This window comes from Polypterus senegalus, chromosome 5, assembly GCF_016835505.1.
Source record: "Polypterus senegalus isolate Bchr_013 chromosome 5, ASM1683550v1, whole genome shotgun sequence".
Classification (NCBI taxonomy): Eukaryota; Metazoa; Chordata; class Cladistia; order Polypteriformes; family Polypteridae; genus Polypterus; species Polypterus senegalus.
Window position 1 is genome coordinate 73304451 of NC_053158.1, and position 27526 is coordinate 73331976.

The 27526-nt window shown below is 36.8% G+C and overlaps 1 protein-coding gene across 2 annotated transcripts in view; it reads left to right on the forward strand.

Moving 5' to 3' along the window:
* LOC120530360 (lethal(3)malignant brain tumor-like protein 4) overlaps window positions 1-27526 on the forward strand; it is a 478825-nt gene that overhangs the window by 302828 nt on the left and 148471 nt on the right. For both annotated transcript variants that reach the window (XM_039754804.1, XM_039754805.1), the window contains 2 exons: window positions 7019-7192; window positions 11876-12055. In XM_039754804.1, coding sequence (XP_039610738.1) covers window positions 7019-7192; window positions 11876-12055 — 354 coding nt within the window. The remainder of the gene's footprint in view (window positions 1-7018; window positions 7193-11875; window positions 12056-27526) is intronic.

Sequence of the window (27526 nt, forward strand, 5' to 3'; positions counted from 1 at the left end):
ACACACGGGTTTACCGGCAATGTCAGTAAACATATACTAAGCCTCCCATCGGTTTTTAAAGGCTCTATGTTCAGAATCACCTTTTCTCTTTGGCATCGTGTGGGCTAGCTTCGCAATAACTTGCAGCATCAAAAGCTAGACTTGATTAACGCGGTAAGTGTTCGCAAGGCAGCTGAAGCGCTGCATTATGGGATCTGTAGTTTATTGTGTTACCAGCGCTTCATATCTCCGGGCCATTAATAACAATAATACAGTATATAAAATGATCTCGCAGGCCGGATATAATTACACGCGGGCCAGATGTGGCCCTGACCCTTGAGTTTGACACATATGGACTAAATAGAACTTTTCTATAAAGTAATAACAATAATACAGTATATAAAATGATCTCTGTGTAAACACATTGTTATAACAGAAACGTTTTTTATATTCTAGTAGTAGATGCATAAACTATATAATGTATGAAGCCTGAAGTCCAAATAGCAAAGAAACATTTTCACAAGGATATAATTACACGATCCATGTAAAGGTTAGCTTTTTTTATTCACTTTTCACTCTCTCAGTCGCGTTCAGAATCAATCCATACAACCCCATCTGGCTCTGCAGTGTACCACGATGCATACCAGATGTGGCCACTGCAACAATTACACATGTCGTAAATGTAGGAAGGACGGTCCTTGGGTGTGTGGGAACTGTTAATATTTGAATGTGATGATTTCATATAGCACGGAATGAAAATCAGAACTTCTTAGCATTGCACCATGCAAGCTGTCATATCAATCGCCTACTGTAACTTGCTTTCTTTTTTCTTCGGTTAGTTTGACACATATGGACTAAATAGAACTTTTCTAATGAATACACTGATATGTATGGCTTTACCAAAACAATCATTGATGGCACTTTTGTTAATAAAGTATCCATTATTACTGGTCTTTAATATGTAGATCGGGGGGATATATATATATATAGTGTGTTAAAGAAGCTATGAAAAACAGCAAAGGGAACATTTTAAAATAACGTAACATGACTGTCAATATACAGTAATTGTTTTGTGAGTTTTACTGAGTGTTGCTGTCATCAAGGATTTGATTATCATTATTTCTTTCAATCAGGTTTAATTACACGCTAGGCCGGATGTGGCCCGTGGGCCTTGAGTTTGACACATATGGACTAAATAGAACTTGAAAAGAAATATTTTTTCTCGAATGTGATCGCGCAATTCAGATCGAGTTGATGCACACTACAGTACATCGAGCCCGCATGCTATTGTTGTTTTGCCTGTGTGCCTCAATAAGTTACCCTCCCCTCGCTCTTACTTTTTTACCGTTCACCTAATGAATACACTGAGTATGGCTTTACCAAAACAATCATTGATCGCGAATAAAGTATCCATTTTTCATGAAGCTTCAATTGGTGATCTGTCTTTCTGCGTTAACCGCATATTTTTTCATATGTCTCAAACCAAGGGGATGCGAAGGTGAAATGAATCGAGAAGCGCACCTACATACTTAGTCCATCCCCTCTCGGGAATCGAACCTCGGACGTCGGCGCTAGAGGCAAAGGCTCTACTATTGCGCCACGGCGTGTGGTTTGTCTATTTGAGCGTAGCAGTGTAATTCGGTTTTTGTTCAGCACTCTTTGGAACTGTTGGTTTTGTCTGCGCACTCGTCAGTTCACGTGAGCCGCTGAATATGGTTTTATATGTCACTCGCTCGCTTCTAATTGTTTCGCTGCCTTCTTACTTATATAATGCATGTTTTCTTCAGCTCTTCCTGGTTTTCTACGTAATGCGTGATTACGTGAGAGGCGTGATGATGTCACACGAAACTCCGTCCCCCACGGCTTTCTAGCTCAACTCCATTACAGTAAATGGGGAAAAATAGCTCTCTGACTGACTGACTCATCACTAATTCTCCAACTTCCCGTGTAGGTAGAAGGCTGAAATTTGGTAGGGTTATTCCTTACAGCTTCCTTACAAAAGTTGGGCAGGTTTCATATTGAAATTCTACGCGTAATGGTCATAACTGGAAGCTGTTTTTCTCCGTTTACTGTAATGGAGATGAGCTTGAAACCCGTGGAGGCGGAGTTTCGTGTGACATCATCACGCATTCCACGTAATCACGCAGTACGTAGAAAACCAGGAAGAGGCCCAAAAAGCGCTGAAGAAAACATGCATTATATAATTGAGAAGGCAGCGAAACAATAAGAAGCGAGCGAGTGACATATACAACCATATTTATGAGTTCTGCTACTTCGGAAACAAAGCACAATGTAAACCTAAACTTTAAATTAAGTTCATAGACAGGCTGCCGCTGGCGTTTGTAATTTAGTGCCTACCCATATAAGGCTTTCCTTCAGCGGCAATCCAATAGCAAACTCCCACGGGTAAATATTCACGGGTGAAGGACTGTGCTTATGCAGAGGAAGATGAGATGGTCAGGGTGGTGTTTGGCACAAACTCAGCGAAACTGCGAGAGAAAGTTTTAAGTGCCGGGACTTCGGTAACATTAGATACAGCCATGGACATAGCACGACATGGCACCAGCACAGCTGGGAAACTTCGATGCATGTACACCAAGCGGCTCACGTGAACTAACGCAGTGCACAGACAAAAAGGAACAATTCCAAAGAGCGCTGAACAAAAAACGAATTACACAATTGAAAAGGCAGCAAAAAAATATGAAGCGTCTGATACATACAAGCATATTCATAAATGCGGCTACTGTGGAAACAAAGCACACGGAGGAAAAAGTCAATGTCCTGCTAAAGGAAGACAGTGTAAAAAAAAAAAACCCGTGCATGCAGTGTGTCGGGTCTCAGATAAAGAAGAAGACGAGCTGTTTATTGATGCAGTAAGAAACGAATCGATGAATGAAACCTGTCATCTTTACAACGATTGACAAACACGGAATGTAACTTGAACACAACACATCCTACAAATACGAACCTGATTGAAAGAAATAATGATAATCAAATCCTTGATGACAGCAACACTCAGTAAAACTCACAAAACAATTACTGTATATTGACAGTCATGTTACGTTATTTTTAAAATGTTCCCTTTGCTTTTTCATAGCTTCTTTAACACACTATATATATATATATACCCCGATCTACATATTCGAATAATGGATACTTTATTCGCCATCAATGATTGTTTTGGTAAAGCCATACTCAGTGTATTCATTAGAAAAGTTCTATTTAGTCCATATGTGTCAAACTCAAGGGCCGCGGGCCACATCTGGCCCGCGTGTAATTATATCCGGCTGCGAGATCATTTTATATACTGTATTATTGTTATTAATGGCCCGGTATATGAAGCGCTGGTAACACAATAAACTACAGATCCCATAATGCAGCGCTTCAGCTGCCTTGCCGGTAACACTTACCGCGTTAATCAAGTCTAGCTTATGATGCTGCAAGTTATTGCGAAGCTAGCTCACACGATGCTGAAGAGAAAAGTTGATTCTGAAAATAGAGCCTTTAAAAACCGATGGGAGGCTGAGTATATGTTTACTGAACCCGTGTGTCTCATTTGTGGAGCTAATGTAGCTGTAATTACAGAATTTAATCTAAGACGGCACTATGAAACAAAACATCAGGGTAACCTGAAAGACCTGAATGCAATGCAGAAAATACAGAAAGCAGAAGAATTAAATAAGAATGTGACACTTCAGCGGACGTTTTTACCTGTGCACAATCACAAAGTGATTTCAAGTGAAGCTGTTTTTATGGGAGACACAAATGCACCAGTGCAACTTGCCCCACTTTCCCTGTTGCCAAGTAATGTTGAAACAAGTCGTCACTACGGTGTTCCCAAAATCCGCACTTTGCTGATAAACTGAGCGCACTGAGTTTGCACGGCGCTTTGGTGTCTTTGAAGAACAAAAAAAGTCCGTCTACATGCGGCTCGAACCTTGTGCATGTTTGGTAGCACATATCTGTGTGAGAAGGTCTTCTCAGTGATAAAGACTAACAAAACAGCACACAGGAGTCGCCTCACTGATGAGCACCTGCAATCCATCCTGAGAATCTCCACAACACAGAACCTCACACCAAACATAAACGAACTTGTTGCCAAGAAAAGATGCCAGGCGTCCAGCTCTAAAATGACATATGAGCAAAGACAACTGAATGATTTGATTTGTTATTGCTGAAAGGAACACATTTTATTTATATTTCTAGGTTTTGTTATGCAGCATGTTCATATTTGAATTTGTATAATTTTGACAGGATATATTTTTATGGAGAGCAAAATCTTTTGGGATATTTAAAATCTAAGTTTATTTTTTATATAAAATGACATAAGTGTAAAGAAATTTGAATGTTTGTTCTTTTACCGTTTACTTTATTTCCAAACTTGTATAATTTAGACAGGATATATTTTTATGGAGAGCAAAATATTATAAGTTGTTTAAGGTTTGAGTTGATTTATTCAGGAATAATATTCCTGTCTGTTTTTACCATTACTACCAAAGATATTTCTGTTGATTAAATAAAAATTCCTTCTATTTAAAATTTAAATAGAACTTGAACAAATACGATAGTTCATAATATCCACGCAGACTTGCACGTAAGAGCGGGAGTTATCCATTTTAACAAGCAGCGTATAGCACTGATACGAAATAGCTGTGTGTGTATATATGTAGATATGTATGTATATGTATATATATGTTTATATATGTGTGTGTGTATGTATGTATGTGTATATATATATATATATGTATTTGTGTGTATATATGTGTGTGTATGTATGTATGTGTGTATGTATATGTATGTGTATATGTGTGTGTGTATATATATATATATATATATATATATATATATATATATATATATATATATATATATATATATATATGACAGCAACACTCATCACTCACAACAGTGACAAAACAATTACATTGACAATCATGTTACGTTATTTTCAAAATGTTTCCATTTCTTTTTCATTGCTTCTTTAACGCACTACTTCTCCTCTGCGAAGCGCGGGTATTTTGCTATAATATATAAAAGTTATCGATTATAATGAAAAAATCATCAGATTACATCGTAATGTCGGCATGAAAAAAAATGACCGCATCTCCAAGCGTGTAAATAGTAGGGTAAAATTCTTATGCAAGACCGTAAGAGTGCTTCCCCTTTGAAAAATCAGCCGTCATTTTGTAAACAATATTGAAGACCAATCTGAGACATGAAGAACATGCCTAAGTAGACTGTTTCCGCACGAAGTATGTACCCAAATGTTTAAAATTTGAAAGTAGTGGTAAAAATGTGCCTTGCACAGCAGATATAATTCTTTTTTCTCCAGAAAATTGCACTTGTCTGCGGACAACTGAAACCAGAAGAACATGCTTGTCCGTCAATTTACCCGTGTCGGACGAGTCGGGCGTTGGATTTCTGCACCCCTGACTCTTAAATCCTTCTCATAAGGTGCCCTATTGATTCTCAGACCTGCCATTGTGTATTCAAATTCACATATGTGTACTGAACCTAAAAACCCTTGTAAAATGACTGCTCACAAGCAAAAAAATTGGTAGTCATTTACAGCACCTCCTGAAAGTACCTGGCAGATAAGCAAAGTGAATCACACTCCATCTTTCACTTGGAGTCAAGGACATGGTTGATGTCCATTTTTCAACTAAATAAATAAGAATATATAGGTCATCTAGGTGTGCAAACATGAAATTGCATGTTAAAATTGAAGTTTATTGTACATTTTAAAATAATCCTCTTTTAGAATGTTTGATAATCTTGGTATATTTTGTGTTTATTTTTATTTGTACTTTTTTATATGCCGGTAAACTGTAAATGGAAAGCTGGTTAACTTTGCACATTAAACTAAATAAGGTGGTCTGTTGAATACCATAGAATCTGAAAAATCATTTCAAATATTATCAATAGAATTAAAACCTGGCCAGAAATGTAGCTGGTAAAGTTTAATATAAATGTAAACGAATGTAAACGTTTACACCTTGAAAGTATTAATGTGGAGTACTGAAATATTTAATAGGTGGTTAATAGGATGCTAAGCAATATAGCACACTGTGTGTGGAACAAATCAAGAGAGATTATTCTTAAACGGTTAAGGCATTTATACACTTTAAGGCTTCATCACAGGAAACACCTAGGTCTAGATTTGATGCCCAGAACTGTCTAAACTGTCTAACTGTAGGGAGTTTTTTTGATCTCCCTGCGTGCATGTGTTTTTTGTCTGGCTATTTCAGCTTTCATCTTGCAGGTACGTTAAGGAGTGACTGATACGGTGAGAGTGAGCGAGTATGCCTTGTAATGGGCCAGTGCCTCATCAAGAGTTATTTCTCTCCTTTAATGACTGAACAGAAAACAGTTGCTTAACTTGTAATCATAGTATTTTACAGTCTATGTAAGGATTGATTTAATTTCATTCTTAAGTAGTAAGAAGAAACTTAAATGTTTTTCTTGCCTAATAATATTTATTTCCCCAAGTATTGTGTACATGTTATCCAGAATTTAAACAAGAACTAAATATTGAAGCTTTATTACTATATTAAAAAGAAACTAGATGGTAATTTCCATCAGTCATCTGTGCAGTCCTTTCAGCAAATTCCCTTCATCTTAATTTAACTTGGTCTGTATATTCATGTCAATCATTGTTCTTTTTTATAGGTTTCAAGCCCTGGATATACTCTTAATACTGTTATATTCCTGAAAGTTAAGCCTCAGAATAAAAATCTACTATGACAGAGTGTCACTAGGGAAGTAAAAAAGTTAGCATTAGTCACTTTGACTAAAAATATTATAGCTCATGTAGGATTCGAGTATAAGAGTGAAATACTTCCTTCCCAAGAGTTCTGTGTATGTTAAGATGGTTGTTGTTTATTTTATTGTTACTATTTTTTGTATTTTTACACCTGAAAAAGGCTTTTCTCAAGAGTGCAAGTTTATTTATTGACAACTTTCACTCCTTTTAGCAGTGCTAAAGTGAAACCAAGTTCTTTTGTCTAACACTTTTGATGTCTGCCCTTTAATTAAACAGTGCCTTTGGCTGTCCTTACTCTGAGATTAACATGAAAAAAGAAGCAACTCTTCAGGATCGTCTTGGGGGAGAGAAACAAATTACCCTGGTCCCTGTTCATTTTGTATCAAAAACGAAACGCCAGTTCAGTGATGACACAGATCAAAAGGCAAAGGAATCTGATGCATTTAAAAAGTGAGAGCTAATTTTTTTTCCTATCATATATTCTCCTTTTTAAGAAATAAAATGTTACCCCTAGTTTAGGTATTCTTGAAATGTGTTTTTAATGTATATTTATTTAACTTGCAGTATTAAATACCAGCAAAGCACTGTAAACTAATAACTTTTGTTTATGTTTCACCAAGGGACATTTAGTTTAGCATCGAAAGTTAATATTTTAATTAAAGGATTGTAACATATAGTAAAGTAAAAGAAATGAATCAGTCATCCAACAACCCATTATTCAAACTTGCCGTTGTAATTGGGTGGGGCATTCGGGAATGAATCTACCATATGTACTTCAGGTGCAAGGTAGGATCTAAAGAGTTTGTGAAATACATAGTATTTTGGGAGGCCCCTGTTAATGCCCCATTGTTGGCTGAACACTGAAATCGTACACTATTAATGTGGAATTTACAATTAGCTATATACAGTATTATCACTTAGTATATGTTATCTTAAACAGACTAATCAAATCACATATGTATATGAAATCTGCAAACGTAAAACATGTCATCTTATATGACTGGCCAGCATCATGCAGAATAGCCATTTTTTATGATATATACATTCTTCTCTGCAGAAGACAGATAGCTGCCAACTCACTAGCTTTACGAGTATATTCAACGACAGTGAAACTTTCAGTTGAAATGTCTTTGGAATATTTTCATTGTTCTATTTGTTTTTTTTTAAAGTAAATTCCAAATTTACAAGCAGAGAACTTTAATTTTTTTTTAATTTTAGAAAAGAGTTATGGTAAAAGAAGCAAATTTTAAACTTAGTTCTATGGAGTTGGAGTTGTGAAATCAAGAGCCAGTGGCAATTATTGGGTTACTGGAGATACTAAATTGTAATATAATGTGTTAAAATTCTCCAATTTCACATATACCAATTCAAATAATTATTTTTTCTTTCCTTTTTTAATTTTTTTGTTTCTGTTTTAATTTTTTTTCTTTTGTTTAACATTACTCAGTGTTTGTAACTTCTTTAACAAATAATATAAAAAAGCAAAAGCAACATCAGGGTCACCAAGAATTTTTCATGTTTTTGATAGAAATTCATGTCTTTTTTATCAAGATACTGTTAATATGATTAAAAAATATAGCCAAGTCATTATTGCATGAAATGACTGATATTCAATTTATTATTCACATATGGCTGCAAGCCCCATTTTCAGCAGCAATTCCTTCTGCATCCTAATGGTAAACTCCCCTAACTTATCTTCATTTACCTCGATAATGCTAATTAGTTATTAGAGAAACCTTTCTAATTGCATCAGCACCACTGAAACTTGTTATCCTGTCGATTGTATTGCAAAGTACTGGTACTTCTAAAGTTCAGTTCTGTGTTTAAAAATGGAGAAAATTATATATTAGCTGAAATTACAAATAGAGGAGTCAGAGTCTGTGTTGGAGATACCAGAAATTAATGAGTCGGAGTCAAAGGATTTTTGTACTGACTTCACAGCCCTGCGGTTCTAGTTAGTTAAGAACATGGGAGGCAGAAGCACAGCATTTTGATTGTTAATAGGCTAAGGTAAAAGGAATTGCCTCAAGAATGATTTTCTGAATTTGTATTTCAGCCTATTTCCCATCAATCCTAATAACAAGCACTAGATGACTAAGTGACCCCCTTTAATTTTGTGGGTTTTCAGGGATTCATAATGGTTAATTAATTGACCCCATATCACCCTGCATTTCACACTTTAGAACTATTCTTAAAGTAGGAATCAATCTATTGCATGGCACAGAACCTCATAATGGGCCAATGTAGAATTACCAATTTACCCAATGCCTTCATATAGATAACAATGTGGGGGGGTCAAAAATAGTTTCTTCCTACAGCATACTACTACTCAGTAAATGAGCTGTTTACTGTAAACCCAGTTTCATACAACACAACTTTTTTAGGGATGTTTAGTACTAATTTTAAATTACATAATCTTAGCATGTTATTGACAGTTGTGTAAATCTTGTTGTGTGACATCCCTAGCAAGTGAGTCAAACTGCTCTGTGAAGTGCCACAACAAAATCAGACAGATTTAATTTTGCCTCAAGTCATAGGGGTGGGTATGTGTGCGAGAACTGACAGACAATGAGTGCTTTACCAGTAGTACAGTGTATTATATGTGATAGTAATTGAAGAAGGAAGTTGGGTGTTTTGGACCACAGAGACAGAGGAGAAGACTCTCTGTCCAGTGTCTTATTTTTACCAAACCACAACAGAATGGGAAAAGGAAAAATACAGGCCAAAACTGTAGCTAAACTTACCATGTCTGGAAAACATTTATTTGGCCATCTGTGCTGTCATGCCATCAGTTAATTAGCTGTAAATGCAGCAAGCTAGTGATAGTTTGGAAATTTGAAACTATGCTTGAGAAAGTCCTGTCATCTGTCACCCCCTGTTATTTTCAGTTGTCTGATATCCACAAGGCACAGAGACCCAGCAACACCAGTCATTAAGTGTGACATGCTGTCCAGCTTCAAGTCATGTAATGAGACACTGGTCTAGATATGGTCTGTATGACACAGTCTAGATATGTACCTGAGTAGGCCCTGGGATGGATCTTTTTTCCTGTCTGGATATTGTTTCCCGCCCTGTAATTATTATAATCAGGATAAGGTCCAGCCCCATGCAACCTTGAATAGGATTATGTAGGACTCGGGATGTTAGGTTTTTTTATTTTATAATAATACATACTGAAAAACATTTGAAGTATTCCAAAATTATCTTAAGTATCCAGGAATCACTAAATCATACCAAATTTCAGTGATCCAGTTGATCCAGTACAGTAGCACATATTTTATTTTTCTGTTAAATGTGAAGCCCCATATGTTTCCAGCAGGGTGCGCTATTTCTCCCTTGGGATGTTTTTCTTGTTGCAGAATTGAGTAGAACAATGACCATCCCTTTTGTACCTATGGTGGAAAATGATTACAAGAGAGAAATATGCTGCAAAAAGAAATATGTGTGTTTAACTTGCTTTAAAAGATAACATTCATTCCCAGAATATAAGGCATGATCCTGTATATATGCGTACATATTCAGGCTGGAGAGCGGCAAAGGGATGTCATAGCCAAGTGAGAGAATGCTGACCTATAGATGTCCCATCCAGCAGCTAGGAATGTTGGTGGCATAGTGAGATGTTTCTGATGTTGTGCTGGATCCTCGTCATTATAAACACTCACATAATTACATATACATAGAATCCATGTCAGATTTGGGAGACTCCCAAAAAGAACTGGCTGGTTATTAACACCTTCAAATTGGTCCAGCAGACATCAGCTCCTTTTAAAATAACCTGCTTGTGTCCTTCACATATTTTCTGCCAGTCTTCCTAACCTGACTTACAGCTGTCATTTGTCAAAATCCCTGGCAGTCAGTCTCTCTCTCTCTCTGTCTCTCTCAGCTGAATTGCATGGCTTTTTTGGCACAAACAACCTTCTTGCTACACCATAGTAGTATTTTCACAATTACAGTTTAACAAGTGAAAACAAAAGTAGTTAACTAACCAAAAGGGACCAGCAGTGTACTGGTGCATGGTCCCTAATTACATGACTAAGGTGCTTTTAGGAAAAAAGTACAACATCCATTCATTAATCCATTATCCAATCTGCTATATCGTAATACAGGGTCACGGGGTCTGCTGGAGCCAATCCCAGCCATCACAGGGCGCCGGGCAGGAACAAATCCCAGGCAGGGTGCCAGCCCACCGCAAAAAAGTACAACACTCATTCAAATATCCAACTGCTTATTTGACAAATTACCAAATGACCACATTTATAATTTAATGATTTAACAGACACACATTTGTTTGTTGATTTATGTATTCATCCATTTTCTGTACCCACTTACTCTATTACAGCAGAGTTGTTTGGTTCCAGACCAACATACCATATGACCCTGCCCAGGGTTAGGTGCCAGGCCATAACAGACACCTACACCAACATAAACTGGACCAATTCAGAGACTCCTCTTTTAACATATCTGCTGCATCTTTGGAATGTATGAGTAAAGGATGTACCAAGAGGACAATCAATGTAAATACAGGAAACAAGTGCAAACTTTGAATACAAGGTGTCCAGGCTAACTAGCAGTGCCGGTCATTTTAATGAGCAATTAAGCATTATCTCGTAAATGAACAAATGGTTAATTCCACTAAGAAAAATAAAAAGAAATGATGCATCATAACATTTTGCATTTTGAATTGTCATCCCATAATTTATGCCTTTCTTTTTATTTTCCAGCATGTAGTCACCATTCATATTTTTTTTTCTTTGCAAATGTTCACTATCAAACCTCTTATGTAACTCTTTTGTTTTATAATACAAATGGAAATCCACAGTTTATTCCTTTGTACAGTATGTTTTGAACATATAGACATGGTTTATAGTTGGTTTATAATTGAGAGTCTTAGCCTCTAGGTCACCCCATCTAGCCTTTAGATACATATAAAGACTCAAAATTCATTTTATCAGTCTCTTGTTTTATGACATTTTTCTTTAAAACTGCATGTTTAACACTTTTATTGTGCAGTATATCACAGTATTAAAAAGTCTGAACTGTATTCCACTTGGATTTGTGAACTGGCTAATAAAAGAAATCCACTAGTCTTTAAAATGACCTTAATATTCTGTACTGTTATTCTTGTGCAAATAGCTGTCAAGAGTCCAAGTACAATGGATCCAGTCGTTTAAGAGCAAGGCACTCTGCTCCTCAACATCTCCCAAGCTGTGCCATGGAAGAAGACGACCAGTCCTCAATTAATACAAGGGATCTTCGATCACAAGGAAATAAACTGTTGACTCCACCAGTGAAAAAGTCAAAGCTACAAAGAGGGTAGGTAGCTGTTGCAAGTAAGCTTTCAGAATCTAGGCTCAGCAGACAATTTGCATTAAACATTTATTATTATTATTATTATTACATGCTCATATATAACTAATGGCTTTATCGAAAATCAGGACATAGTATACTCATATTTTTAGTACTCTTTTACAGTTGAAATATATGGGCCAGTTGAAGTTACGTTACTAAGTTTTTTTTGTTTTGTTTTGTTTTTTTTTAAGTCATTTGCCACCATACTACACTACCAGCAACACACCTGAAGATAGTTTGTATAAAATTCCTTTTGGGTTTAGGTTTCTTTGCTTTAGAGTATTATGTTTGAAATTTTTAATTCAGTATGTGTCATCAAAATACTAAAAAGAAAATAATGAATACAGTAATGAACTGTCCTTGAAGAGTCACTTGTTACACAAAGTCCTTTTCTTTGTAGCTTTTCTAGTGTTCTGTATAATGTTTAATTTTCATTTATTACTCTGAAAAGATATGTTTGTCTGACTTCCCTGTTATAATACAGTAGTATCATGGTGCTTCTATAACTTTTTGTGTGAGACTGTGGAGTCAGAAAAGATTTTGTGCAGACTGTCAGACATTATAAGGTTATTCTTTTGAAAGCAAATAGCATGTTGCAATTCTGTTACTGGATTAAGTGAAGGACTGTGATTACATAACATTTTTCTTTGTCTCTAGACGCATGGAGATTAGTGGTGGTATATCTTAGTTCATTTTGGAACCTCTTTCTTCCTTTATACTCAGTGTCGAAGATTTCACCAAGCTCATACTGTTGTCTTACAGATATAGTTATTAAATGTCTGGGCACGTTCAGGATGAACTTATTTTACCTGCACTCAGGTGAAATCATTGAATCGTTTTAATTTATTTTGCCCCTCTACGCATTGATTAAAAAAATATATATATATATTTTTTTTTAATGATACATTGGAACAAACTAAAAGCACTTTGGTTGTCTCTATACCTTTCAGTATAGCTTATTTGAGATATGATGTTGTTTAATTCAATTGGAACAGATTTTTATATGACATTTTTTATTTGGATTGATAGCAGTTATTTTATACTCTATTATTCAAGAGGATATTAACCTTAGAATGTCACTTTCTTAACATTCATTTAAGAAACTAATAATAGAGTGCCTATAAAATGTATTTGCACTCTTGGAAGTTTTCCCATTCTATTGTTATAGAACATTGAATCCCAGTCGATTTAATTTGGATTTTTTGACAATTCTTTTACTTCTTCTTCCTCTTCATCTTTTCCAGTTCTGTGTGGGGGCAATGTGCTTGATTGACCTTCTCCATTCAGCTCAGTCCTGTACCTCCTCATCAGTTTGATCCTTTTCTTCCAAATCATCTTTTACTCTATCCATCCACCTCTGCTTTGATCTCTCTCACTTTCTCTTCCCTGTACTTCCATTCCCATCACTGTTTTGCCCAAATATTCATTGTCTCTCCTCGTAACATGTCCATACCACTTCAACATACTTTCCTGTACAGATATCTCTCCCACTTTTTTTGTACTTCACACATCCATCTCCGCATTGTCATTTCTGCCACATCTAACTACTTCTTTTCCTGTGTTTCCTTTACTGCCTAAGTCTCAGCTCACAGTCTTATGACTGTCTTAAAAAATCCCTTAACCTTTACCTTAATTCTCCGATCACATATTACTCCTGATAACTTCTTCCAGTTGTTCCATCCACATTGCACTCTGTGGGTTATCTCTGTATCTATTTTCCACTTTGGACTTTACCACTGATCCTGATATTTAAATTTCTCCACTCTTTTCAGTAGCTCTCCCTGCAGGCTAACTTCTGAATCCTCAGCATCATTAAACCACAAATATTATCTCTTCTTCCTATTTATATTAAATCCTCCATATTCCAAAGCCCTTATACATTCTTCCAACTTCCTTTCCACTTCCTCTTTTCAGGTACTACACAACACAACACCATCAGCAAAAGACATGCATCAGAGGGATAATAATAATAATACATTTTATTTATATATTCATTGGCCTTTTATCCTATGACTCAACACATCCATAACAAGATCAGAGAGGTAAGGACTTAAAGAAGATCCCTGGTGCAGACACACTGTAACTGTTATCTTGTCTGTTACCTCAACACTACATTTAAACCAAGTTCTCACTCACTCATACATATCCTGGACAATCCTTGCATACTTCTCTGATATTCCTCTCTCTCTCTTGCACCTCCAGACCTTTTGATGTGGCACTGTATCATAAGCGTTTTCCAAGTAAGTAAACACCATATGTAATCCTTTCTGTCTTTCTTGAAGCTTCTCTGTCAACTGTCTCAGTGTAAGGACTGCATCAGTTGTTCTTCTCCTTGGCATAAAACCAAAATGTTCCCCCACTATGGTGGTCTCTTCCCTGATTCTTTTCTCTGTAACCCTTTCCCAAATTTTAATTGTTTATGATATCACCTTTATCCCTCCGTAGTTTCCACAATCCCAAATATGTCCTTTCTTCTTTTAAATGGATACAATCACATTGTTCCTCCACTCTATTCTCTCCTGTTCCTAGATCTTCTACATTAGATTCCACAATGCATCTACTCCCTCTTCTCCTAAATTCTTTCACACCTCTGCAGGTATTTCATCTGGACCTGTTGCCTTTCCATTTTTCGTTCTTTTAAGTGCTTCCTTTACTTCCTCCCTCCTTATTCTTGGTATGATCCCTTTATTTGGAACTCCATCCACAAATACTACCCTTGGGTTTTCTTCATTCAACAGCTTTTCAGTGTACCTGTTCCACCTATTCTTGATCCTACCATTCTCACTCAAGACCACACCTTGCTCATATTTCATCTGCTTGACTTATTTTTTTTTAGCCTTGTTCCTAGCCTTCCCTATTCTAAAAATCATTCTTACCAACTTCTTTGTATCCAATTTTTCACATTCCTCCTCCAAAGCTTGTGCCTGGATATGTTGAGACTGATCAACAGAAAAAAACTCTTTAATGCCAAAGTGAAAACACATCTCTGCAAAGTGATTAATTACAATTTAAAGCACAAAATGTTGGTTTCATGAATATTCACCCCTTTCAGTCGGTATTTAGTAGGTGTACCTTTTGGTTTTCATTACAGTTTTGAGTCTGTGTGTTAATTGACATAAACTGTACTGTAGTAGCCAGCAGTTCCCTGAAGATAAGCAGAGTTCCATGGGTGATTGACAGTGAAATGATATACAGATGTACTGAGCTCTGCATTCCACAAACTTCTGGAACATTCATATTACCCTTTGGGATGTTTGAAGAGGATGGGTGAAGAAAACTGGGCAGGTCATTCTTCTGAAAGTACAGCTGTGGATTACTCATTGTTAAATAAATATGTTTGTTATCAGGCTTATCGTTCAGTGTGTGTGTGTTAGTCTTTTTCATCTCAGTGTTTGTTGTTGTGTTTGTTACAGATGATGTTGAGAAGTCACAATAATTACAAGCAGCTTAGAGCAACATCCTTTCTCATTATGTTTTCCATCTTCTTCTTCTCCTGCTACTTTGAATATTATTATTAGTATTGCTGTTATTATTATTTGTGGTGAAGCTTTAATGTTAGTATCGGAAAACATCACATCATCACAAACAACCAGTTACATCTCAGGTTGCCTAAAAATCATTGTTATTCATTCTCAAATGTGGCCTCTTACTCTCAATTTTTTGGAGTGGGAGTAGGATGCTTTGTAACTAATCCTCATCTCCTACTCTGAGATTGGACAAATTCTTATCCTAGTCAGACTTTTAGTGCAATTCCATGGAGTAATTCTGAGATGCTTCATAAAAATGATAAAAGAGTCTTTTTCTTTTGATTAGTTTTGAAAAACAAATTAATTTGTCCAGTATTGCATATCAGTAAAATCAGAAAACATCCACGGGGGTGAATAATTTTTATAGGCACTGTAAATTACTTACTTCAATATAATCTAAGCAAACACACTGAAATGCACTCACTCTGGTGTCTAGTTGCCTTTTTTATCCTCCTACGCATAAGTTGCAGTTAGATATTTGTATTGGATATCAATTCTGACAAATTTTACTTCATATAAAAGTCCTATCAGATGATTATTGTTTTTATGTTTTTCACAGAAGTGTTTGTTCTTGAGATACTGTATGTACATTGACTCTTGATATATTCAAGGACAATTTATAACCAGGCATAGTTAAACATTGCATAACACCTAATATGCATTTTATGAAAACACTTTTCAGTACACAGCCCCAATAAGAGAAAAGTTATCCAGGGAGCATCAAGTCAAAGGGAGAAAACATCCTGAATTAGACACTGGTTTGTCACAGATCACATTTATTCACACTGGACTGTTTTTACAGTTGCCAGTTAACCTAAAATTACAAAGTCGAAAATAGGAAACAAAGTCAGCTCCCTACAGAATGCCACTGCAAACACAGGTAGAAGATATAAACTCTACACAGCCAATGGCCAGAGTGGAATTTAAATCCAGGGCTGTTTAAACAACAACATTTACCAGTGCACCATTAGGCCAACTACCATATAGTGTACATCTTTAAATTCGTTCTGTTATATAAATACATTAAGGATTATTATGTATCACAGATATATACTTCTACTTCAAAACTTGTTTCAGAACAAAGGCTGATATTGTGAGTTAAGCAGCAGCAGCAAAGACCTGTAAAAGATTAGTAGAGTATTTGTGCCGTGCACTTACTTGTTCACTCGTTCGGGGAGCTGGAAGCTATGCTTACAACATAAGCAAGGAACGAACTTAATATCATCCAGTAGTTTAAACTGGGCTGTTTATTTAGAAATTTTTTTCCCTAATCTTCTTAATAATGTATATTTCGTAAAGTAACAATTTAATGTATTATTAGTTTCTACATTTCAGCTCCTTATAAGGATATTTTTTTACTTTCATAATACAACCCGTGTACATTATGGATCACATGCTCTAATTAAGGTATAACACGTGTACATAAAGTAAGAATGTATTACTGGTTTGCATCCTGGCTAGATTATGTTATTTATATTTTTATGTATTTTTTATGGCAGTCTTTCAAAAGATGGCCTTCTGTTGAACTTTTGTAATAATGCCTCAGGAAAACTGTGTGAAATCAAGGGAATGGGAGCCCAGCTCAGTGTCACCACACAGTGCCCAGAACCCCAAAGTGCTTAGCTCTCCTGCTCATAGCAAAATTGTTCAGCAACATGGTATTAAATGGGCTCCTGCTAATCAGCACAGGCTGTGCCACCAATTTGACAAGGATGTAGCCAAAATCATCAGCACAACAGCAAAGGGGGATGTAGATGAACGAATCCAGACTTTGACCACAATCATTGTCAACTTTGCAGCAGAGAGGTTTGGTATTGAGGAGAGCAAGTGAACTAGATCCTTGAATACACCTTGAATCACAAGGCAGAGAAAAATGACTTGACTGTCATCACTACATCAGTGCCTTGTGGCATGTGGATCCTCCAGGGCCTGGAAAAGTTCCTACCCTAGGCAAGAATGAACTTCAAACCATCAAAATCCAGGGCCATGGTGTTGAAGAAGGGAAAGGTTGTGGACAGGTTTCGCTTTTTTGTGGATGGCATTGTAATACTATCGATTACAGAGAAACCAGTCACAAGCCTGGGTGAGGTCTTTGACTGTAGACTTGGAGGTGCAGTGGCTGTCCAAGCAATGATCAAGAAGCTTGAGACTTGGCTCACCACAGTAGACAAATCTGGCTTACCTGGCAGGTTCATGGCATGGTTATACCAACATGGCATCTTGCCCAGTATCCTGTGACCTCTGCTTCTGTACGAGGTGACTATGTCAACTGTAGAGAGCCTGTAGAGGAAGATTAGTTGTTACTTCTAAAGGTGGCTGGGTCTTCCACTCAGTTTAAGCAGTATAACACTGTATGGGAGGAGCAATAAGCTCCAGCTTCCAATAAGCAGCCTTGAAGAAGAATTTAAAGTGTTACACACAAGAGAGTCATTGCTCTATCAGGACTCCAGGGTCTCCAGAGTGGTATCAGCAGGAATCCTGGTACAGACAGGCAAGAAGTGAAGAGCCTAGGATAGTCTGAAGCTAGCAGAGTCTCAACTGAAACACAAGGCTCTGGTGGGTATTTTGGCAAGAGTGCTGTCCCAAAACCTCATTAAAACAAGGTCCATGGTAAGGAAAGACACCATCTTGTCTAGGAGGAAGTGTGTGCAGGTGTGGAGGAGGAATGAACCAGCAGAATCATGGGCATGCAGCAATAGGAAGCATGGACAAAGAGGGAGGGAGTGCTGGAGAGGAAAAATTTTGGGGTGACATCTAGCAGGCTAAGCCACAGCGTATCAAGTTCATGGTTCAAGTCATGTATGATGTCCTACCCAGCCCAGCAAATCTTCATACCTGAGGCAAGACTGAGTCTCCAGTATGTCCTTTGTGCACTTGAAAAGGTTCCCTGGAGCACATCCTCAGCAGCTGCACAGTAGCCCTCAGTGAGGGTTGCTGCCGCTGGCGACATGACACTGACCAAGTCAGTGGCAGAGGCCATCTCTAGAGCCATGGCTAATAGGATTATTTACAGCCAAAGAGGTATCACATTTGTCGGGGCAGGAGAGCAGCCACAGCCTTCATTAGAAGCCGGCCTGCTCACCCCAACGTTGGACCGGCTTTGCTGGGCACTCTTTATGCCAGGTCTACACCCTGCTTGGCATCACAGTAGCTCCAAAAAGGAGAGGCATAAAGTCCACTATAGAGGCTACAAAGAGGGGCCTCCAGACTGCTTTGCATCAAGAGGTCTGAATTGTGGGCTATTGCTGCTGGGACACAATCAAGGGCCTGATCAACCCTGGCTAGGTCACCAGAGTGAGAGTGTCTGATGTTCAAAGACCCAAAACACCCGATGACCTCAGGAAGCATTACTGATGATGTGTCCCAGCGCATCCTTGGATATATATATTTAAACTTTATATATCCAAGTCATGGAAAATTAGAGTAATGTCATTGTGTTACTTTGGCACTCTAGAAGCATTGTTTTATTTATTATATATTTTGCCAGTGTACTCCTGTATAAGCACAGCTCCTATCAGGGTGCTTTCATTTAATTTTTACCTCATTCTTTTATTCAAAACATCTCATAATTAAAAGAATTGCCTTGGCTAGCAGCACCAAGTTAACATCAGAATACATCTATGGTATACACAATAAATGCCTTTAGGAGGGGAAATTGTACCTATTGAAAAGACATAAGGAATGTTAATTTACTTGTTTTAGCCTTTTACCTCATTTTTCAGCCATAGCAAAACCTTGTAAAGGGTTTGGACTAGTGAATCAAAAACGTTTTTAAAAGGTTTAGCTCCCTCATTACTACTACAATGTCCATCTTTTAATCCATTTTCAAGCCTACTTTATCCAATAATAATGTCATAGTAATCAACACATTGTAATAAAAAAAACTACCAATCATTACAGAAAATGTAAATATATACTGTAATTGTTACTCCATCAGGCTCTTGCTGCTTCAGTTAATAGGGCACACAAATGAATAGCAACAGAATCCTTCACCTGTAAAATAATAAAAGTTAATTTTTCATAAGCCATACATCTTCTGAGGGGATGCAATGTGAGCAGATACACGTTTTGTAAAACCTGATTAGCATTCAGGTAGATCTGTGAGCTTTAAAGACTTGCCTTTTTAGCATGTCCTATTCAATTTGCTAATTATCAACCTTCAGTTACAAACTAACAATGCTAAATGAGGCCTCAGGCAACCAAAACACAACAGGCTTTGAAATCCACATGCTTTGTGCATCAGGAGAACATAGGATAGGTGGCTATCAACTTAATTAAAAAGTGTGTATTTTGCATCTGCTATACATAAGAATATATATAGCCAAACTTTAGTTTAAAAAAAATTGAAAAACTAAAAATGTCTGAATTAGAGTAAACTGCCCTAATTTAGGTGTTCATAAGAAATGCTTTTTTTAATGAGGTAGAAGTATATAATAAAGAAGAATATTTGTGTCATATATTTGAAAGATTAGACTTTAAATTGAAGCACATATTTAAATATTTTCAATTATAATAGACATTTATCATTTTTTTACTCTCTGATAAAGGTCCATAGAGGGCTAGAGCCCTAGTAAAGAACCAAAAATAACATCATATTTGTAATCACTGACCTTGGAATAGTCTAAAATGATACCACCTCCTACTTATGTTTTAAATTTGTCATTTATATGTCCTATATAAATAAAATTCAAAAAAATATCCTGCTGGGAGTGGCTCATAGAGGCACCACCATTGCACCACTGGTAAAGAATCAATATAAAATATTTTATTCCTGATAAGATGCCTCGAAATAAAAAAAAACACTCCACATGCCTATCTTACTGATCCTGATTTTTTCAATGTGTTGTGAAAAGCAGCGACTTTGACCCCCACACAATATCCCATTAGGGGATGTACCCCTCAGGGGCGGTTGATGTGGCATGCATAGTTTCAAGTCCTTCTAATCATTTTTGCTGATGACATGTATTGGTTTACTCTTATCATAACTGTGCATAAACTAGGGTCAAAATGGCCTAAACCTCAGGGCTTTTTGGAGTCTATAGGGCATAAAATAGATTAGATTAGATTTATATTGGATTATGGGGAGCTCCAAAAAGCTTGGGGTCCTGCATGTGTGGGCATCAAGATGATTTGAACTTTATATCATATGTGGGGACTTTTTCTTATACCAGTAACGGGACACTCAACAAAAAAAATACCTAAAGTGATTCAGAGTGTTCATAAGTAATTCTTACAAACACACTGAAATGCTATATTTATTAAAGCTCATTACTTTCCTGTAACATTTTAGACTTATTATTAGCAGTACACTGTAAAAACACAAAAACATAAGAAAACCTTCATTTGTATGCCATTGGTAAACTTAAGTTGGCTTCAGCTATAATTGTGATTTTATAGAGTATAGTCATTAGGCATTTGCTGACAGTCATCTTGGGAAACTGCAATGTTCTGATGATAAAATGTTTATGCTTGTCTATGGAATGAAAGAGAAAATGCTTATTAATAAATTCAGCAGTAGTGCTATATTATTGAACTGCATTGAAATAGTCGTTTTGCCCACTATTCCACTTTTAGATTATTAGAGGAAGCAGAATATCAGAAAAACAAGTTTTTAAGACACACAGTTGCTCAGACAGTTGGAGAATAGTTGCCTTATTCACAGGCAAGAACATCTACAGAGTTTCAACAAAATGTTCAGCTCATCTTCATTGAGCACTTTCCAATAATGCAGTTCTACATATGTATAGTTGTGCTTGAAAGTTTGTGAACCCTTAACAATTTTCTATATTTCTGCATAAATATGACCTAAAACATCATTAGATTTTCACTCAAGCCCTAAACGTAGATAAAGAGAAACCAGTTAAACAAATGAGGCAAAAATATTATACTTAGTCATTTATTTATTGATTAAAATAATTGAATATTGCAAATTAGAGTCAGGTGTTTTCAATCAATGGGATGACAATTAGGTGTGAGTGGGCACCCTGTGTTATTTAAAGAACAGGAATCTATCAAAGTCTGCTCTTCATAACACATGTTTGTGGAAGTGTATCATGGCACGAACAAAGGAGATTTCTGAGGACCTCAGAAAAAGAGCTGTTGATGCTCATCAGGCTGGAAAAGGTTATAAAACCATCTCTAAAGAGTTTGGACAGTCAGACAGATTGTGTACAAATTGAGGAAATTCAAGACCATTGTTACCCTCCCCAGGAGTGGTTGACCAACAAAGATCACTCCAAGAGCAAGGCGTGTAATAGTCGGCGAGGTCACAAAGGACCCCAGGGTAACTTCTAAGCAACTGAAGGCCTGTCTCACATTGGCTAATGTTCATGTTCATGAGTTCACCATCAGGAGAACACTGAACATCAATGGTGTGCATGGCAGGGTTGCAAGGTGAAAGCCACTGCTTCCCAAAAAAAACATTGTTGCTCGTCTGCAGTTTGCTAAAGATCACGTGGACAAACCAGAAGGCTATTGGAAGAATGTTTTGTGGACGGATGAGACCAAAATAGAACTTTTTGGTTTAAATGAAAAGCATTATGTTTGGAGAAAGGAAAGCACTACATTCCAGCATAAGAACCTTATCCCATCTGTGAAACATGGTGGTGGTAGTATCATGGTTTGGGCCTGTTTTGCTGCATCTGGGCCAGGATGGCATGCCTTCAATGATGGAACAATAAATTCTGAATTATTTCAGAGAATTCTAACGGAAAATGTCAGGGCATCTGTCCATGAACTGAATATCAAGAGAAGGTGGGTCATGCAGCAAGACAACGACCCTAAGCGCACAATTCGTTCTACCAAAGAATGGTTAAAGAAGAATGAAGTTAATGTTTTGGAATGGCCAAGTCAAAGTCCTGACCTTAATCCAATCAAAATGTTGTGGAACGACCTGAAGCAAGCAGTTAATGTGAGGAAACCCACCAACATCCCAGAGTTGAAGCTGTTCTATACCGAAAAAACGTTTAGTTGCAGTTATTGCTGCAAAAGGGAGGTCACACCAGATACTGAAAGCAAAGGTTCACATACTTTTGCCACTCACAAATATGTAATATTCGATCATTTTCCTTAATAAATAAATGACCAAGTATAATATTTTTGTCTCATTTTTTTAACTGGTTTCTCTTTATCTACTTTTAGGACTTGAGTGAAAATCTGATGATGTTTTAGGTCATATTTATGCAGAAATATAGAAAATTCTAAAGGGTTCACAAACTTTCAGGCACAACTGTATGGTATAATTCTTATTTTTTCAAATACAAGTTGGATGACATGTTAGTACCCATTTGTTCACTTGTTTTCTCAGAACAAATCATCAGTAGTTGCTTAGTTCACAGCCAAAGGCCACTTACAGAGTTTCTGCAAGAAAATCAGTGTGCAAATACTGATAAGGTGAACAACAAACAATATCAAAATATCTATGAAAAAGCTGTGCTACAGTGAGGAGGTTGTCCCTTTACTAGGAGGAGCCATTTAGGGAAAAAGGACATATATTTTTAATGCAGGCACCATGAATTAGTTTCAGCATAACTCTGTTGGTTTGCCATGAGTTGGTTGCAGCGGCAGCCCAAAACCCCATCACTCCAGCAGTCACGGCCCCCACACGCTGTGCGTGATGTGTTTTTGGGATGGGTCAGTTCTGATTCAGTATCTGCCTCTCCCCAGGGAAATAAAATATTACAATTTTTGGTGGAGTTTTCCTTTAATATCTGCTCATGATTGGCTCTTCAGCCACTAACTAATATGGTGAATTTATATGTACAACTTTCATGCTAAAATATCTGCATCCTTCATTCATAAGGCAAAGTTGTTCCTCTACTTATCTTATCTAGACCATATTTCTAATGTTCATCTACACCCATACAAACATGTTATAGGCAGAAAATGTCAAGCACAAGCTGGTAAATCTTTCTTGAGATCTTTTGCTTTTATTCAGTTATAAAATTCATGTAAGCTTACTGGTCCAAATAGGTTTAAATATACTTCTTCATGAAGTATATTTAAACTGTGATTAATGTTACCACAGCTTTCTCATCTTCAGCATTTATAGTGTTCTGTGTGATTAACTAAAATACCCCCTGCACGTGCTGATATCAAACCCAATTGACAGCAATTCGGGAACAGTGTCTTTTATTCTCTCAGTGGCTACAACATCTTATGGTAACTGGGTTTATTTTAGCAAAATTCCAGTATAGCTTGGTGTTGCTCTGTAATTGACTATTAGCATCTGATTTAATATTAACTGTGGCTTTAAGTGACAGATCTCCTTGATGCATAGTAACACATTTTAATGAAAACTTAATGACTGTGTTATTTATTATATAGTTTTCATTTTAGATATCTTTCATCATATATGTCTCTTTCTTTAAAATCCTTTCAACCAAACTGAAATGCATGAAAAAAAAACTAAAAACATTACTTAGCAGCAATGTATGATGGCCTTTCAACACACTTGTCATATGAAACTGCAGAGTAGAACTTAATCAACAGAATTGCTCTGATCGGTTAATATCAACCAACTAGCAAAATTAGGGCATCAGAAAGAATGCTTTTGAATACTCCCTTTGGTTTATCATTCAGAGTATATTGCCAGAAATTCATAAAGAGCAAGAAAAATGTATGCTTACTAGATATGATAGGTATCCAAATTATAGCCAGACATTGAAGAATGGCTAAGAAGCATTGGATATGATGCAGTGTAAAATTTGTTTACTGACATATTTAGAATACTTTATTTGGTATGAATCACCATTATAAATAATACATTTTATTTATTTAGCACACAATAAACAAAGTTATCTCTAGAAGCTTTAGACTATTATAGAGGAGAACGGTTAGGAGCATGTGCTGATACCGCTCATTGCTGCACCCACCACATGACAAACCAACTCAGGATCCAGATTAGGACCAGAGTGCAGCCTTGCAATGGGTGAAACCTCAGCACCACAATAGTTCAGATGGAGTGGAACAGTGTGAGGTTTTTTATGGTGGCTGGAGTGACAATTCTGCCACCAACTCCCAAGTTTTCCCCTGTAGGTTGGAAGGCTTACAGGCAGGGATTTATGCAGATTAACATCATACCCAGGACAGAGCAATTTCAGGTTAAGGGCCTTGCTCAAGGGCCCAATGAAGTAGGGTCACTTTTGGCATTTACGGGATTTGAACCGGCAACCTTCCTATTGCCAGTGCAGATCCCTAGCCTCAGAGCCACCACTCCGAGATTATTATAGAGGACATACTATACAATAAATAATATCTGCATGTTAAAATTCAGTAAATAAATAAATAGTCATTCTAAATAACTAAAAGCACAATGAACATTATATCTTTTAATCTCCATTTAAAAACAGCCAGTGACGATAAGGCACAAACAGACTGTGGCAGCTTGTTCCATAGTTGCAGGCTAATGGAGCAAAAGGCTTAATCACCAGTTGTAGACTACTTTGTTTCTGGGACAACTAGAGGATTAGAAGATACAGATAAGAGCGAAATGGCAGACATGACTGTAGTATGTAACTTGCAGCTGTGAGACACTTATATGCAAGGAACAGAATCATATATTGGATCTGCTCCTTAACAGGCAACCAAAGCAAAGAAAAAAGCACAAGGTATATGGGAATACTTTGTGTATTAGTCAGTAGTGTTGCATGGTGTACCACTATAGAGAAACTACAGAAAAAGTAAGTTTATAAAATGGTACCATACCAGTATTATGTTAATTTCAGTACAGGAAGTAAATGGTTTCATACAGGTACTTCGCTGTAGGAACTAGAATGTGTGCACCCGCTTACCTAGTCTTCAATATATTGTATTTCCTCGAGCTCCAAACATAGCCCCAATACCTCACATCCCCCAATTTCTGAAGGAATATTTTTATAAAAGCACTCTGAAAACTCCAGTTTGTCAGCTATGATAGATGTAGCCAGCGGCATCTTTTGGGATTTGCATTGGGTGATCACTGGCGTCCAGCACCTAAAGTTTCTGGTTGCACCCCTAGCCAGTACCCTACAATAATAACAGAAATTTGCTTCAAGACTCCATGGTTTCGGCACATTTTCACTTTTGCCTGTATAGGTCAGCAGAAAAGCTAAAGTCGGTAATAGGTGTACTAGAACTTCTGGATGGTCTTTAATGGGAGTCCAACTAAGAAGGAGTTGCAGTAATTCAAGCTGGGTGCTGTAAAAGCATGAACCATCTTCTAGACATCTTGCATTGACAGAGGTGACTTGAGTTTTGATATATTCCTGAGGTGATAGAAAGATGTCTAATACAGAGGCAATGTGACTATGGAAAGTAAAAGTGGGCTCAAACTTAACACCTACTGTAAATGTGTAATTCAGGATGATGAGCTGGCCTCTTACAGTAATATTACTTTAGCCAGATTTTTGTGTTTTTTTATCTTGCATGGGGTACCCAAAAAAGTGGCTTTTGATTTTACTTATCCAGCACTGGCTATCATCCAAGCATTTTATGGCATATGATAATTTTACATTCTTTTTAGAAAAATGTAGAAATAGATATGTGTGTCTTTGGCAAAAAAAGAAAGAAAAGTTACCTTGTACTGTCCTTGCATGTAAATCAAGAAAAGAATTAGGATATTTTACAAAAGCAGTGTTTTTTCCTTTCAGTAAGATAGGCGGTAAACCATTCCAACACAGTACCAGAGATTCCAGAATCACTGAGGAGATGGATAGCAGTGTTGAAGGTCAAGAAGAATAAGCAGACTTATAAAAGTCTGAGTCTACAGCTATAAGAAGTGCATTTACAATCCATCCTAACACTGTCTCGTCTTTGTGAGCAGTTTGAAAACCAGATTACGAGGCATCAAATAAATCATGTGATGAGACTGCAGTGGCGAGGTGACTGTCTTCTGAAGCACCTTAGACTTAAAAGGGAGGAAGGAAATGGGGCAGAATCAAAATTAGGTTTTTATACCTGTGGCCCAGTTTTTTAATTTCTTGATCTCGTAAACTTATTGGTGGAAGGAATGACAGATGAAAATTGTGTAATTTCTCAGGCATATGTGGCAAGTTTGTTGTTTGAAAGAGTTTAATTACTAGTGATGCTTTTCTCCATCAGCTGCTAATCGAGGTCAGATGATTTTCATCCCAAACAACTTGGTAATCAGTAAACTAGCCGATCTAAAAAAAAATATTTTTTTCAGAATTTGCTTTTCTAAGGTTTACTGCAATCTAGCTGGGGCGCACCTTTACACTAAGTATTACAGTACCTGAGGAACCACACTTGTCATTTAGCTGGAAACAGAGAGCAATGAGGCAGACTTTCGGAGAGTAAAGTTAGAAATATTAGCTTTTACATTAAAAAAATGGAGTAATAAACTGAGAAAAAGGAATCTGAGGAGTTGTCCTGTGCATGAAGAGGAATGACAAAGTGTATGAAAAGACAGGTGTGTCTTTGACAGAAAATAAAAGAAAATAACCTGTAATTAAAACACACTCCTTGTCTGAATACGGATGATGAGTGAGCTTATACTTAAAAAAAAAAAAAAAAGGTAATTAAATATGCTAATTTGTTAGAAAATCTCTTATGATTTGTATATCCAAATCGGATTATGGCAGATGATGCCAACATTGCTGCTTTTTCCCCATTTTCCAGCTGTTATCCTCCTTACTATCTTTACCTAACTGCCATATCTCCACTTTCCTGCCTTTACCCACTTTTCCGACATATTTCTGCGTTCCTGCTTTTACCCACCTTGCTACTGTTTTCCCGCCTTATGATTTTTATGTGTCATCAGAAAACAGCGCAGAAAAATTAATTTCCACTTTGTGAGGGGAAAGAAGTATATCAGTATATCAGTTCAGACAAGATGTTTTGTAATATTTAGAGACTTATGCCCGAGACCAAGACAAGCTCCAGACAAAACAAACTCAAAACTGAGATGAGA